The 16,746-nt window shown below is 51.4% G+C and overlaps 3 protein-coding genes across 3 annotated transcripts; all 3 read left to right on the forward strand.

Moving 5' to 3' along the window:
- Positions 1-220: 220 nt before the first annotated feature.
- LOC129200503 (olfactory receptor 14J1-like) lies at positions 221-5,201 on the forward strand (the record flags this gene model as incomplete). Its single annotated transcript, XM_054811819.1, has 2 exons — positions 221-673; positions 5,154-5,201. Coding segments are annotated over 2 exons (501 nt in total), but the record flags the coding sequence as incomplete, so codon positions are not given.
- Positions 5,202-5,472: 271 nt separating this feature from the next.
- On the forward strand, positions 5,473-6,414 carry LOC129200500 (olfactory receptor 14J1-like). Its single transcript, XM_054811816.1, has one exon. It carries the CDS (start codon positions 5,497-5,499, stop codon positions 6,412-6,414), a length of 918 nt encoding a protein of 305 aa, XP_054667791.1. The 5' UTR covers positions 5,473-5,496.
- An 8,759-nt stretch (positions 6,415-15,173) lies between these two features.
- Positions 15,174-16,112, forward strand: LOC129200501 (olfactory receptor 10AG1-like). Its single transcript, XM_054811817.1, has one exon. The coding sequence runs from the start codon at positions 15,174-15,176 to the stop codon at positions 16,110-16,112; it is 939 nt and encodes a 312-aa protein (XP_054667792.1).
- The last annotated feature ends 634 nt before the right edge of the window (positions 16,113-16,746 follow it).

Here is a 16,746-nt window from a genome sequence, read left to right on the forward strand (position 1 = left end):
AAAGACACAAAGTTTGAGGCATCCTGAATAAAGGGGGCCCAATATGCCAACAAGTCTGGGACCATCTGGGCAGGACGGATAACAAGGTTGCTGAGCTTGCAAAACGGAGATAATGAAGAAGAGGTCACCCAACTGTGTACACTGAAGAAGAGGAGAAAAAGGGGACTATTGTCTCCTCACCATCATGGCCTATGACCGCTACGTTGCCATCTGCAAACCCCTGCACTACGGGACCCTCCTGGGCAGCAGAGCTTGTGCCCACATGGCAGCAGCTGCCTGGGGCAGTGGGTTTCTCACTGCTCTGCTGCACACGGCCAATACATTTTCCCTACCCCTCTGCCACGGCAATGCTGTGGACCAGTTCTTCTGTGAAATCCCCCAGATCCTCAAGCTCTCCTGCTCAGATGCCTACCTCAGGGAAGTTGGGCTTCTTGTGGTTAGTGTCTGTTTAGCATTTGGGTGTTTTGTTTTCATTGTGGTGTCTTATGTGCAGATCTTCAGGGCCGTGCTGAGGATCCCCTCTGAGCAGGGACAGCACAAAGCCTTTTCCACATGCCTCCCTCACCTGGCCGTGGTCTCAATGTTTCTCAGCACTTGCATATTTGCCTGCCTGGAGACCCCCTCCATGTCCTCTCCATCCCTGGATCTGGTAATGGCAGTTCTGTACTCGGTGGTACCTCCATCCATGAACCCCCTCATCTACAGCATGAGGAACCAGGAGCTCAAGGATGCAGTGTGGAAATTGAGGACTGGATGATTTTCAGAAGCAATAAACTCTTCATCATCCTCTGCATATCTCATAGAATCATAGAATCATAGAATGGTTAGGGTTCGAAGGGACCTTAAAGATCATCTAGTTCCAACCCCCCTGCCATGGGCAGGGACACCCTCCACTAGGCCACGTTGCCCAAAACCTCATCCAACCTGGCCTTAAACACTTCCAGGGATGGGGCATCCACAGCCTCTCTGGGCAACCTGTTCCAGTGCCTCACCACTCTAACAGGAAAGAATTTCCTTCTAACATCTAATTGTCCTGGTTCTGGCAAGGACAGAGTTAATTTCACAAGGAGCCAGGACAGGTGACCCAAGCTGGCCGGGGGCTATTCCATACCATGTGACATCATGCTCATCATAAAAGGGGGGCTAGTCAGGCAGGGGAGGGGTGGCGCGGTTTTCGGCGTGGTTCCGGGACAGCCTGAGTGTCTGGTCGGTCGGTGGGTCGGTCGTCGGATCGGTAAATTGTTCACCCATTGTTAATATCTGTTATCAGCACTGTTGTTGATTGTTTCCCTCTCCCTTGCTGTCCCAGTAAACTGTCCTTATCCCAACCCTCGAGGCTTTGCCGTTGTTTTTCCGTTCTCCTCCCCAGCCTGCCAGGGGAGGGGTGATTGAGCGGCGCGTGGCACTCAGCTGCCGGCTGGGGCCGAACCACGTCACCATATCTTCTTGGAGATCAGGAAGAAAATGGAGCCAGGTCCTTCACAGTTGTGTATGATGGGAGGATGAGGGACAATTGGCATCAGCTGAAACAAGAGAGGAAAAACCGTCTCCCCATCAAGACAGTCAAGCACTGGAGCACATTTCCCAGAGAGTTTGTCTCATCTGCATTCTTGCAGCTTTTCAAGCCCCACATGAAGAAAGGCCTGAGCAATCTGCTCTGACCCAATAGCTGACCCTGCTGTGATCAGGAGGTTGGCCTCCAGACCTCCTGAAGTCCTCTCCAGCATGAATGATTCTGCATTTCCATTCGCAACAGATCTTCCCTTCATGACGGGAGGCAAAGCACTCAGGTTCCTGGTGACCACTCAAGTCAGACAGATAGAAGTTTGGTCAGATGGTCTGTGGCTTTCTTGTCCCACTCCAGGCATTGTTGCTCAGACACAGGACTGCTTGGCAGCTACCCCCAAACAGCCCTGATCCTTTCCTTTCCTTCACCTTTTCTTTCCTTTCCCCCTCTTTTCCCTCTCACAATTTCTTCCCCTTGACCATGCTTGTACCTTCCCATGCAAACAGCACATCTCTGTTGACCCTTTCCTCCCTGGCCCTACTTTGGCTTCCTTTGTACCTTCATTTGGTGTTTCTGAGCTTGTCACCATGGGAGTTCCTACCTTGGTCAGCAATTCCATGAAACTAGTACCTCCATCCGTTGTCTGTAGTGTCCTGCAATTTCTCATGCTGTTATGTTGGCAGAGGCACCACAAATCCAGTGGGCCATCTGTACGCACACACGAACAGCTGTCCAAACAGAGCTTCACTCCAGAGGGACCTTGAGCAACTCTGGGATTTGGCAAGAGAAACCTCATGAAGTTTTGCAAGGAGAAGTTGCATGTTCTTTTGGGGGGGGCACGATAACCCCAAACATGAGGGCAGGCTGGGACCTAAACAGCCCAGGAGTGACCCTGAGGAGAAAGGCCTGGATGTTCCAGGAAAAAGGCCTGGATGTTCCAGGATATGGTTGGCTTTCTGGGCCGCAAGTGCTCATTGCCAGCTCATGTCGAGCTCATCACTCAACAGCCCCAAGTCCTTCTCCTCAGGACTGCTTTCAGTCCATTCTCCACCCAGCCTGGAGTTGTGCTTGGGATTGCAGCACCTTGCACTTGGCCTTGTTGAACTTCATGTGGTTTGCATGGGCCCACCACTCAAGCCTGTCAAGATGGAGGAAAAGAGGACACAGAGGATCTCAGACCTGTCTACACCTGCTCTGACTAAATTCAGCAGTGGCCACCGAGTATCTTTGTTTCTTCTTTAACTGTTCCTGCAGTAGTAAACACTCACTATGGTGCCCTTGAATTGCCTTGCAGGTTTAGATTGCGTTTTGATCTGGACCACTGCTGAGCTTGGAGGATGCTGTCCTTGAACACCAGCAGTATCGAGCTCTTCCACCATGCTTTAGCAGTGTATCCCATCAGTGTCACGGCTTGTTCTTCAACCGTTCCTGCTCCAGATCATCCTTTCTGTGCCCCTGCCTGAGGACCTTACTGCACATTTGGGCTGAAACACCCCATCTGTGGCACCAGGCAAGCTCTGACTTGCCATTAGGAAACCTGGTACCAAGTGTCCAAGACCTCATGTGTGCAAAGGCTTTGCTTCAGAGCAGAGACATGGTATTTACAAAAGAGAGCTGGACGTCTTTCTAGCCCTAGGACTACACACCCAGAATGAAACGCCTGAATTCACTCAACTGAAGACATCCCTCCAGCTTGGAGAACTTGGATCCTTTGCTGTAACCTTCCTCGTGTCCTGTCTAGTGATGAGACAAGAAAATGGGATTGTCATGCCCAAATCTTTTTGAATAGGAGAAATGCTACTGCTGGAACTAAGTGTGTCTGCAGAGGTGAGGGAGGGAACATCAGTGATTGCTTCAGCCTGTTTCTCAGCAGGTTCCCCCAGAGCCCCAGGGACATTCTCTGAGGGAGCCCAGAGGGGGCAGAGAAAGTGCTGCCTTGGGCTGGTCCTCTGCTGCTGAGCTGGGCTGGGCTCCTGGGATGGAGGGAGCTCCTGGCAAGCGGGCAGCGCTGCAGAGAGACAGCTCTGCCCAGGAGCAGCTCCTCTGCAAAGCGCAGCAGGGCTGAGGGCACTGCCTGCAGGCAGCGAGGGCAGAGGGGGAAACGGCAGAGATATTACAGGCACTGTGGAGTGGGCTAATGCTGAGAGTTCGCTGTTGGAGAAATCTACACAGGCCTTGACACGGTAAGTGTCTGGCTCCAGGTCGATACACAAATGTCCTGGAGGGGCTTCCTAGAGCTCACACATCTTGCTGCAGCTAAGATCTGGCAGGATGGCAATCAGGGTTTCTTTACTGTGGAGAAGGACATGCTCCAGAGCAGGGCTTCTGCGTAGCACCATCAGAGGGACAGCACACGAAGTTTCCCTTCTCCTGGGGCTGGCTGCAAGGGTGTGCAGCCAGGTGTACAGCCAGGGGTGCCCAGGGCTGTCCTTCAGAGCAGGGTCCCTGCACCCCAGGGGCTGTGTGCTGGAGCAGGGACTCTGCTGCCTGCCAGGGTCAGCACTCAGCCTGCCTGGGGAGCTCCCCACAGCACCTGGGGATAAGCTCTGGGTGGAAGGGGTGATGCCTGGCAGGGCAGAGGCCTTCTGGAGTCAAGAGGGTGTTGCATGGGTCAGAGGTGCTCACAGGTTCAGATCCCCCGCCAGGGCATTTGCAGAGGGTCCTTTTGAAGCAGGACATCAAGGCAACATGTACCTGAAAGTGCAGGAACCTGTGCTTTCAGTTTTGCGCTCTTCATTGGCTGGGGGGCAGTGGGAGATGGGAATTTATTTCTCTGGTCTGGTGAAGGCACGGAGACCCTAGTTCTAATTCAGACTTCTCTGAACTGCTGCTGAGCCCCCGCACACACAGAGATGTCCCTGCTTCCAGGAGGGGTCTGCAGGGCAGAGCTGAGCACACAGTGGGTGCGATGGGGTCTGTGAGCACTGACAGGGAGGAGATGTGGGGACAGAGAAACAAATCCCGGCAGGAACAGCTCCAGGCTGCAGAGATATGGGCAGGGAGTGAGAAGAAGCTGCTGCCAGAAATGCCAGGGGAGGGGGGGGAATTCAGGCACCTCTGTGCCATTTGCTACAGCGCCGACGCCTTCCCCAGAGCAAGCCCCTGATCTCTTCTGCCACACAGCAGAGCCTTCACCTTGAAGGCCATGTGCTCCACGGCATGAGTTGCCGCCTCGGCAGATGGACCCCTGATGAGGGGAATCTCCCAAGTGCTCATCCGTTTGTCCCCGTACTGCCTCCATCAACAGGGGCATTGGGGAATTTCTCCAGTTCCCCCCTCCTCTTCATGCTGCCTTTCTTCCCACCTAAGGTGGGAGCTCCGGGCAATGCTGCTTGCAGGGCTCAGTGAGCCAACTCACTGTTCCGGACAGGTGATCTTGAGGACATTCGGTTATTTCCCTGGGCCATCCTGCTGTGCTGCAGGCTGTCTTCCAGAAGGGCACAGCCTTCCCGTTCCGTCTGTGTGTTACGTAGCAGCCCCTCAGTACTAAGGCCATGGAAATGCTGCTGGCAGGGTGTATGCAAGCACCTGTGATGAGCCCTCTGCGTCCCTGGCTGGGAGGGGAGGGCTGAGCTGAGACAATGTGAGGAGTTTGGAGATGGGCACTTGGGAACTGCATTCACCCCATTGTCCATTTTCTTCTCAGGGGGGTCTGGGTGCAATCGCCCTCCAGCTCAAGGAGGTGACAGCCTAGGGTAACTGAGACCGGGTCTGACGGACAGACTGTCCCTCGGCACAAAGGGACAGTCCCTTTGCCACACAGGACCCACAAGGTTTCTCTCAGCGACAAGCAGAAGTGCCACTTGGGGGATCCTCAGCCAGCTCCCACCCGAATTCACTAAATGGACCAGCAAAAGGTCTTTCTGAAAGGAAAGAGGCGGTTTGGGGGGTTTCCATGAGAACCGGAAGAAATACTTCTCTGAGATGTCTACCCTAACTTGTCACTACTTCTTCCTCCTTTGACAGGTCCCAATGCCCAGAGACAGCAAATGTCCAATGACAGCTCCATCACCCAGTTCCTCCTCCTGGCATTCGCAGACACACGGGAGCTGCAGCTCTTGCACTTCGGGCTCTTCCTGGGCATCTACCTGGCTGCCCTCCTGGGAAACGGCCTCATCATCACTGCCATAGCCTGTGACCACCACCTCCACACCCCCATGTACTTCTTCCTCCTCAACCTCTCCCTTCTAGACCTGGGCTTCATCTCCACCACTCTCCCCAAAGCCATGGCCAGCTCACTCTGGGACAACAGATCCATTTCCTACGCAGGATGTGCTGCCCAGCTCTTTTTCTTTCTCTTCTTTATCGTAGGGGACTATTATCTTCTCACCATCATGGCCTACGACCGCTACGTTGCCATCTGCAAACCCCTGCACTACGGGACCCTCCTGGGCAGCAGAGCTTGTGCCCACATGGCAGCAGCTGCCTGGGGCAGTGGGTTTCTCACTGCTCTGCTGCACACGGCCAATACATTTTCCCTACCCCTCTGCCATGGCAACGCTGTGGACCAGTTCTTCTGTGAAATCCCCCAGATCCTCAAGCTCTCCTGCTCAGACGCCTACCTCAGGGAAGCTGGGCTAATTGTGGTTAGTGTCTGTTTAGCATTTGGGTGTTTTGTTTTCATTGTGGTGTCCTATGTGCAGATCTTCAGGGCCGTGCTGAGGATCCCCTCTGAGCAGGGACGGCACAAAGCCTTTTCCACGTGCCTCCCTCACCTGGCCGTGGTCTCTCTGTTTTTGAGCACTGCCACATTTGCCTACCTGAAGCCCCCCTCCATCTCCTCCCCATCCCTGGATCTGGTAATGGCAGTTCTTTACTCAGTGGTGCCTCCAGCCATGAATCCTCTCATCTACAGCATGAGGAACCAGGAGCTCAAGGATGCACTGTGGAAATTGATGACTGGATGATTTTCAGAAGCAATAAACTGCTCATCATCATCTCCATATCACTCATAATATAACTCATTGCAGCCTCAACCTGTCTTCTGAAGTTTCTGTTGCTTTTGTTTTGGGGGGGATTTCGTTTTTTTTCTTTTGTTTTACTGATGACAATGTGGTCCACAAAGCAATGTCATAATTCATCCCTCTTCTGCATCAGGATCTACCTTTCCTGTGTGATCCAGAGAGTGTGTTAATGAGAAGCAAGACTGTCTGTACATTTAAAGAAATCAAAGGACCCTGCAGTGACTGGTTTGTTTGAGATCCTTCCTGAGAGACCTTTCTGGAGCTGCAGGTCAGTGCCTGTGTGCACAGGTGGAGGGGAAAAGAGTCCCAGCACAGGAGCACTGCCAAGCAGCACCAGCGCTTGGTCTTTCCTGAGCTGCTCTCTTTTCACTTCCACACTCTCTTTCTGAGCTCTTCTTTTGGTGCAAGGCCTGAGAGCACTGGCAGCTTGGTCAGAGTCCTGCTGCGTGGCAGTCCTGTGATCATAGGCAGGGACAGGCAATGGGCACTACTATGACAGAGTTTGCCCCCATAACAGTGTTTCCGTCAGACAAGGGGACCTCCTGAGGCAGTGCCTGAAGGCGTAGGTCTGCCTTCAAAGTGGCTGTCCAGAACAAGCGCAAGAAAGTGCCCTGGTGAGGAAAACACCAGTGAACAGACCAAGTGTTTGAATGTGCAGGGTGGGGGAACGCACGCAGCAGTGTCCTCGCACAGCCAGTCCTCCTGGGATAGCCTTGAAGGACCAGCAGAGCAGGGTCTGGCCTGTGCCCGTGGTCACTGGACACCCCAAGGAAAGTGCCCCAGGGCAATCATCACAGGCCAGCCCCTTGCAACCACCATTCCCAACACTGGCTTCTCACTCCAGCTCAGAGAGGTGGTTTGTCCCTCCTGTTCAGAAGGAGGACACTGCATGACTAGGTCAGAAGTCCACGTCTGCATTTTACAGACGAGATAGAAGCATGCACATCATGTGCATGTGGGGAGATGAACCTGAGTGAGCATGAATGCCGTCAGCTGTTCCTCAGAGGTGCCATGAAGGCTCGAGGGACAGACAGTGTCTTGAGGTCACTTCACTGGGAGAGTAACTTCCCCTGGGAAACCACCTGAATGCAGCACTGGGATGGGCTTCCTTGGACCTAAGTCCCGGTGTCCATTCCTCATGCCGTGGGGCATCTCAGATGAGTGCAGGGCAGGGCGACACACTGCAGGGCTGAGGTGCCTCCCAGCCTCCTCCCGGAGTGGCAACAAGAGGCCAGAGAGACACTGTGACTGCTGCGATGCACTGCCTCTGTGTCTGCAAGGGAAGGACTCGTGGCTCTGAACACCCCTGTGTATATGAGGAGTCAATGAGGCCAGCTCAGGTGCGGACATCTCACAGGGCCTTGACGTTTCTATTTGTGACTGCAGGAACAACCCCCAACTTCCCCTTGAGATTCCTCTCAGCCGCCTTGGACAGGCTCATTGCAAATACTCCTGTCTGCTCGCGTCACCCTTTCTGGATTGTGCCCTCAAACGTGTCAGAGCAATCAGAGAGGTTTTGGGATCCTCAGAAAAGGCAGACATCAAACATTTCTTCAAGAAGGGCAAGGAGGAGGACTGGGAGAATTACAGGCTGGTCAACCTCACCTTAGTCTGTGAGAAGGTGATGGGCCAAATACACCTGCAGGGATTCACAGGCACTTGAAGGAGAAGGAAGGGACTGCTGAACCCACATGGGTAGGGGCAAGAAGGGCATGTTTCGTACCTGGACCTTAGCAAGGGCTTTGACATGGTCTCCATAGTCTCCATGTAGTCGGATTGGGCCAACCCTGTTGAATGTCTTTATTAACTCCCTGTACAATGTGACAGAGGGCATTTTCAGCTCCTTTGTGGATGATGCCAAACTGGGCAGAGCCTCTGAGCGACCTCATCAGGTTAACCCTGCCTTGAGCAGGATAGCCGGACAAGATGAACTTCAGGGCTCTCTTCCAACCTGAGTTATTTGATGATTCCATGAGTCTCTCCCTTGGAGAGCTTTTGGAGACAGAATCGACAGAGGAAGAAGACAAAACAAAGAGGCCGAAGTAGAGATAGAAAATGCAGCAGTAGAAATACAGCAGTTCCTCTGAGGAACATTTCTCCACTCAAATTGTTGGTAGGAAATCTACTGGATAAATTTGATGAAAGCAGCTTACTTTTACCTGCTCAGGTACTGGGCCACAAAGAGGGTGATGGTTGGGCATGGTATGATGTGGTCAATTGTGTATAAGTACCTCATAATCCAGTAGGAAGCAAATGGGGAGGTGAGGTCAGTTCTGCCTCTGGAGGTGACAGGCCAGCAGCAGGAACGTGGCTGAGAAAGGGACTCTGAGGTCACTTCACTCTGAAATAGCTGATAGGCCAGACCTTGGCCCATGGCTGGGATATGTGCTTTAAAGCTCACATCTGCCAGTGTCTCTGACAGGCCAGCAGAAGGCACCTGGTTGGCACATTGTCTGTGAGATCCCATCTGAAGAAGGACCTAGGCTTAGTCCAGGAAGGGGGCTTATATCTTGGTGGTCATGCCTGTTCTGCCTGAGAACATGATGGGACAGCAGCAGGCACACGGCTTGGTCGTGTCTATCATCTGAGAACCTGAAAGGCTAGTAGCCTTGGGAGATCATGGTGAGGTTACTTCTGTCTGCTCAGCTGAAAGGCCTCAAGAAGACTGGTGGGTTGGGATGCCTGCCTGAAGGGTTGTTTCTCAGATGGTGGACTTTCCTTGGAGGTAGGAAACAACAGGAGAGAGAAACACTGCCACACAGTGCAGTGTGGAAGAAGGAGACTGGACATGAGGAGGAAGAACTGTCACTCCAAGGGTAGTGCTGTGGTACAAGAAGTCATCCCGAAGGAGTATGAGATCAGTCCATCTCTTTGTGTTTCAAGGAACAGAGCGTGAGGGTGGACAGATGTCCGTGAATGTATGGAAATGCCAGGGTGAGAGCAAGGTGAGGAAGTGAGATGGGTGTCTACGATGTGCAGGGAAAAGAAGCAGCTGTGGGACAGCGTAGGACAACGTGTGGTGGAGATGGCAAAGGGAGCTGGCAAGGCTGGAAGTCGCCAAGAGAACCCAAGTCTGTGTCCCCTTGGCAATCGTCTCTGCCACCAAGGCCTGTGAGGAGACATGTTGTCCTAAGGCACTGGGGGGGCCTCGTTGCCTCCTTGCACACCCCCAGTAAGGCTGGGAACTGCCATCCCGTTGTCCTTCACTCAGCATGACACCCCCCACATCCCACTGCCCCAGGAAGAGCCCTGAGCAAGGCGTGAAGGACAGGATCTGCCTTCCCAGGGGCTGGGGGTCAGGCCTTGGCCCTTCTGCTTCATCAAACAAAAGCAGGGCTTTCTCTGCATCTCAGCTGCCTGCACATTACTTTGCCTGCCTGCAATCATGGCCTCCAATTATCCCTTCTAACGAGTCCTCAGGGAGCCTTTGCTGGTCATGGTGCTCAGTGGGACTCAATGCTTCAAGGTACTCTGGGTTTTTTCCTTTTACACTGAGTCTTTGAGAGGTTTGTGCAATCTCCTCTCAGTACCTGAGGTTCGTTACTCAGCACCAAATACACCATGGGACTCATTAAAATCAAGTAAGCCCTAACGAGCCATCTCTCTCCCTGTGATTTTCTTCAAGTCTTCAAGAGTTGTACAGATAATTGGAGTTGTTTCCTAGTGTAGTTATGGAGAAAGATTTCAAAGAACTTCTAACAAAGAGGAGGTTTTATTTCCAAGGGTGTATTTTACTACTTTTCAGTTTAGAGAAGAGGTGATGGCAGCATTCCCCAGTAGATCTTGCTCCAGGGTCTCTCCTAAGGATGCCTGGACAGGAGGAAAAGCAGTCCCTTGAGGTCTGACACAGTATGGACAACCTCCACCTCAGCTCCCCAGCCCCACCATTTCTCTCATTGGCCACCAGGGACTTTCCCTTTCATCAGACTTCTCCACTGAATTCTGCAGCTGGATGTTACAGCTCCTTTGTACCAACCCGCACTTGCTTTCCTTAGAGAAATGGCTGCACACATTATTTTTTTTGCCTATTTGCAAGCAAAGAAAAGTCAAGCACGATAAAGTTTCATCGACAATAAAACACACTCTGCACCATATGTTTACTACAAGCTGCCTCTAATGATGTTGCCTTTCTACAAGGGATAATCTTATGAGCAATGTTTTAGACAGGTAGGTGCCAAAAGCTAGATATAAACACAGCTAAAGAGTTGGCTAAAGAGCAAATTGGACTAGTGTCGTGATTTAATCTGGTCGGCACCTAAACCAACCCCACAGCTGTTCTCTAACTCCCCTTCCTGGGATGGGGGAGAGGACTGAAAATGGAAAAAAAGTAAATCTCTATGGGTTGAGATATAGACACTTTGATAGGACAGAAAGGGATGATGACGATGTTAATAATAACAACAATAATAACAGACTATACAAAACAAGTGATGAACAGCACAATTTCTCACCACCTGAAGTCGATGCTCAGCAAGATCCCAACCTGCCCCGTCTCCTGGCAAGCCCCCAGCTCTATATGGAGCATGATGTCATAAGGTATGGAATATCCCTTTGGTCAGTTTGGGTCAGCTGTCCTGGCTGTCTCCCCTCCCAGCTACTTGGTGCCCCCCAACTTCTCGTTGGCAGGCCATATGAGAAGATGAAAAGTCCTTGACTGCTTGGCAACAACTAAAACCATCAGTGTGTTATCAACAATACTCTCCAAAACACAGCACTATCCCAACTGCTAGGAAGAAAATTAACTCTATCCCTGCCGAAACCAGGACAGCTACTTAATCACAGGGCAAGCATTTAACTCCCTGATGTCAAAACAGCAGCTTGGGGTGGGTGACAGGAATGTGAAGGAACAAAGAGTAAGGGGAGGCGAAAACTGGAGCATAATGGAAAAGGCCTTTGTCTAGACAGTCTGCTGGAAAGATGACTTCAGAAATGGTTGTTGTTATCAGGAGAGGTGAAAATATAGGAAAGATCAGGGAAATTAAAAACTCCATATAATGGGCAGAGTAGTGATGATGAAGGTACAGGGGAAGATCAATATTTCTTTTGAATATCCCTTTTCAAAGTTCACAGGCTTGGTAGAGGTCTCTTGTGAGTGAGGACGTGCAAAAACTGCACCCGTCTTTGAAAGTGGCCAACATTGCGACGCAGGGAACCCCAGGCTGCACCAGCTCACTTTGGTGAGGAGTGTGCCATCAGGTAGAGTCTTCTCAGGTGACATACCTGGGCACCCAGATGAGAAGAACGTGTCCACGAGCCGTCAGCATGGACTTCCCAAGGGTATATCATGCCTCACCAACCTGGTTGCCTTCATGACAAACTAACTGCAGTTATGCATGAGGCGAGAAGAGGGGCCATCGTTTACGTCAGCTTCAGCAAGACACATGGCATGATCTCCCTCACTATTCTTGCTCCCACGTTAGGCCATTACAGTCTGGAGGGGGAGACAAACAGATGGGCAAAAGACCAGCTGGATGATCAGGCTGAGAGCGCAGTGGTGAAGGGGTCATACCCTACGTGGAGGCCAGTGAGACATCCTGGGGCATTGTGGGGCAGCACAGGGGATGCTCCTGGGCCCTGTGCAATTTATCACCTGCATCCATGACCTGGAGGAGGCAACTCTCACCACGTGTGTCAATGACACTAAATGGGGGCGGGGGGGGGGGATCGTTCCTGTGCCTTAGCAAAGCCGTTCAGGGGAAACGTGCCAGGCAGAAGGACTGTCCTGTCAGGAACTTCATGACAGAGAAGACAGACAAAGGCCAGGTCCTGCACCTGGGACAGACTGACACCAGCAGTGGCCGGGGCTGAGGAATGCCTGGCTGGGGATCAGCCCTGCCTCAAAGGCCCTGGTGGTGCTGGGGGACAAACGACAACGATCGATCCCACCGTGCGACCTGCTAGCAAAGGCCACCAGCGGTGTCCTGGAGTGTGTGAACTGGAGTGTCAGCAGGAGAGTGAGGGAAGCGACTGTGTCCCCCTGCTTATCGCTCTGTAGACCACCTGTACGCTGCTGTGTCAAGTTTGGGGCCCCCACTGGGGAGGGGGAGGAGGAGGAGGGAGTGAGCAGCTGTGTGCCTGCTGGGCTGTTGGCCAGTCAAGCCACCCATGGAGGAAGATGTTGATAACTGGGAGCGAGCGCAGTGGGAGGCCTCCGAGATGCTCAGGGGCTGGAGCACTTGCCTGGGAGGAGAAACTGAGGGGAAGAACCTTGTTCAGCCTGCAGAAGAGGCGGCCTCAGGAACCTCGTAGCAGCCTGCCAGTCCCTACGGAGACTTCTTCGGGAAGATGGAGCCAGTCTGGTCACCATGGTGCTCGGCAGGGGGAAAACAGACAAGAGTTAGATGATGGAATAAGGCAGGTTCAGCGCAGAGATAAGGAAAATCTTTTTCTCCACGAGGGTATCCAAGCATTGGAACTGGTTTCACACCTTGGGTGTTTTCCAGCCCCAACTGGATAAAGCCTTGAGCAACGCTGTCTGACTCCATACCTGATTCTGTTGTGAGCAGGACGCCAGAGCAGAGACCTCCTGAAATCCCAGGTGGTTTCCAGGGCAATGACGGAGAGAAAAAGAGGTCACCGCTGCCTCCTGCAGCATCAGGGACTGAGGAGTGTGCTCCTGCCTCTTGGCTCCTGACAACGGTAAGTGCCTTTTGGCCTGCCCTGAAATGCGGAGATAGTGTGGCAGCACAGACACCGCCAGCAGCAGCTGCAGGCATCTGTCCAGCTTGGCCGGGCTCACTGGAACGGGCTTCCTTCAGCTCTGAGAAATGCCGCCTGTGAGACAGTCACCGTATGAGAAGTTCTCTGGCAGTTTCCCGTCAGCAAAGCTGGCCGGAACTCTGCTCTACCTGTGATCTTGCGAAGCGCTGAGACATCGGAGAGTTACAAAGAATTGGCTGTATGTCTGAGGGCATTTTGAAATGACCAGGAAATGCTGGCATGTGGATAACCTGCATACAAATGGGTGCTTTGAGTTAAAGCCTTAATTTAACATACATGTGGGTATCTCACAGTTTTTTCAGAAAACAAAGGTATTTCTTTTTTTCGGTACACTTACATGAATCAGTAGGTAGATTAGAAAACAATCATGGTGACTTTTCCCTCACACCAACCCCAATGTTGTCTTGGAAACAAAGGTAACAAAGGAACAAACCTCTGTGAGATACATAAAACTCACAGGAAAAAGGCAGGAATGCCTTGGAAAAAGAATCAAACTACTAGGACCACATGTTTTTGTGAATCCAGATTTTTCTCTTGAGAAAACCCTTCTGTGTTTTTCATTTGGCTAATCTGAATGCTTTAATTACATGTTTTATGACCTGCTGTTCTCCTCAGTAATGCATCAGAGTTTAAGAAGACTTTGCAAAGGGAGTTAGCGATGGCTGGGGAGACACCGCCAGCATCCTCAGTCCTCTGCCTGGAAGAGCATATTCCTTCCCCATGTCAAACTGAGCTTCTTAAACATCTTTCAGCTGAGTCTCTTCTTCATAGGAAGACACCTGCTACTGCAGTGCTGCTTGCTTGGAGCTCACATCCTGCAAATGCGCCCCGCAAGAAGTCTTGATGCTCTGGGAAGGTGGGAAATGCAAAGGGAAGGCTCAGTTCCCCAGGCAGCAAGAGCATTGCTCTGCTTCTGCGAGGGCTTGCAGGGGAGAGGGAAGCATTGCAGGGCTGGGATCAGAGCGAATGGGCCCTCGGCTGGATTTGTAAGCTGTCAGAAATCCAAGTGACAGAGCAGGAAACTTAGGAAAGCTGAATAATTCAGGACTCATGGAGAAGTTACAGAAGTCTGACCTGTTCAGAAAAAGTGGGTATCGTCAGGACATGACCCAATTTTAATCACCTTCTTCTCTGTATGACTGAAAACTGCATGAAGCCGTTTGATTGCTTGCATAAACGTGTCTTTTAGCACCCTGAAATCTTGTGGTTGATGCAGAGACTGCTGCTCATCTGTCTTGTTAAGAAGTCCCATGGATGCATCAGTATTACTCGATTCCTTGACGGACAGAAGCCTGTTTTAATTTTGATGGGATTCACCCTTCGTCATGTAAAAATGAATGATTCGGATCTAAATATATTCTCCCAGATCTTTTGTGTGGACACAGTATCAAGAGATGAGCTCTTACACATGAGGAAAGCTGGGATTAATGTCTCTCACTAAGGTCTAAGAATCAAGCCATGCCTTGCCTTGCTTTGTTTTGATTGCCTCTCCGTGCCCAGCCCAGCCTTGCTTTCTCTTCCCCTTTTTCGTCCCTCTCCTCCTTTTCACCCTATGTCTTCTTAATGTTCTTACATTCAATGCAGCTCCTACAAGATCTGGACAAGGAACGTAAGCAAGACTGTTCTTAAAGGGGCTAGTATTGATCCATTCTCTTCCTTTTCTCTCATCTCTCACCAGATATTCTAGGTAATAAAATCACCTCTAAAAAAAGAAAGTCAAGTTTCTGTTATCCATGTGACAAAACCCAGACATTCAGGCTCAAGGATTCTGTTCTCTCCTCCCTTTACGAACCTCCCTGCAGCAAGCAACCCATGTTAGATTGCCAAACGTTCATGCATATCTTGGTCAAGCTTGCCTAACCCTGCAATCACGTGTCTGCTGATGTTTGTAATCTTTCTCCAGGCTTGGAGTGTATGTGATGGTGGACGGGCCATCAGCATCCTCTAAGAGCCTGTGGTTTGGCTTGCTCTGCATAGGGAAAATGCCCCAAAGAAAAGGCTTGGAGAACCACACCGTTGGATCTGGATTCATTCTCCTGGGATTTTCTGAGCACTCCAGCCTGCAGGGCCTGTGCTTCACCATATTCCTGCTCATCTACCTCGTGGCTCTCACAGGGAACAGCCTGATTGCACTCATCACAGTGCTGGACTCAAGCCTCCACAGCCCCATGTATTTCTTCCTGAGGAACCTGTCCTTCCTGGAGATCTGCTCCACGTCAGTCACTCTGCCAAAAATGCTGGTGGGTTTCCTGATGGAAGACGGCAGGATCTCCTTGCTTGGCTGTGCTGCCCAGCTCTATTTCCTGGTTTTGTTGGGCAGCATCGAATGCCTTCTCCTGGCTGCCATGGCCTACGACCGCTACATAGCCATCTGTGACCCCCTGCACTACACCCTCATCATGAGCAGGGGTGTCTGCATCAGACTGCTGGTGGGGTCGTGGGTGGTCGTCGTACCAGTGCAAGTAGGACAGACCTACCAGGTGTTCACTTTGCCCTTCTGTGCATCCCGGGACCTTCACCACTTTTTCTGGGATGTCCCCCCTCTGCTGGAACTGGCCTGTGCAGACACTTTCTGGAACCAAGTGATGCTGTACACCATCATCCTGGTCTTTGCGATCCTTCCCTTCTCCTTCATAGTTATTTCTTACCTTAAAATTATCAGGGCAATTCTGAGAATACCTTCAGTTCTGGGCAGACACAAAGCCTTTTCCACCTGCTCTTCACACCTCGCGGTGGTGATGCTCTTCTATGGCTCAGCCACAATCGTCTACTTAAAGCGATGGTCAAGGGATTCTGTAGACCCTGACAAGTACCTTGCCCTGTTCTACACAATTGTGACCCCCATGTTTAACCCTGTCACCTATAGCCTGAGGAACAAGGAAGTGAGAATTGCCTTGAAGAGACTCCTATGGACAAAGTGATACTACAGAGTATGTAAAATAGCCCCAAATAGTCCCAAATGCCCCACTGGGGTACGTGGTTGTCTGAAAAAAGGCATCCCACATTTGCCCCAAAAAACCCCACATGTCCAGCCTGGCTTCCATCCTCCTCAAGAAGGGGGAAGGTGGCCTGAGGCATTCCTGGTATGTCATGCCCCACCATGATTAATGCAAACAGCTCCTTCAAGCTCTGTCTGACCAATGTAAAGTTAAAGGGAAATAGTCGAATCGTGGTCAGCAGTCAATGAGGCCCAAAGGTGACACAACCGATGAAGAGATGACTCCCCTCAGGTTTGAGAAATCACTTGCTAGACCCCATGGACTGTCTAGAGTGTCACCGCATGGAATCAACCTAAAAACATCAAAAGTCATGAAGGTCATCTTCCCCTGCTATGATGTCTTGCACTGAGTTGTGTAATGCTTCACTAATTTGACAGAAAGAATAAAAAAAAAAGTCACCGGGGGGAAAGTCCAGCACTGGGATAGAGTCCCAGGGACCCATGGAGTGTCTTTTTGCCATGGTTTAATACCAGTCGGCAACTAAGCACCACACAGCAGCTTGCTCACTCCCCACCCTGGTGGGAAAGGAGAGACTCGGAAGGGTAAAAGTGAGAAA

The sequence above is a fragment of the Grus americana genome, unplaced genomic scaffold (assembly GCF_028858705.1).
Source record: "Grus americana isolate bGruAme1 unplaced genomic scaffold, bGruAme1.mat scaffold_225, whole genome shotgun sequence".
NCBI classification, from domain to species: Eukaryota; Metazoa; Chordata; class Aves; order Gruiformes; family Gruidae; genus Grus; species Grus americana.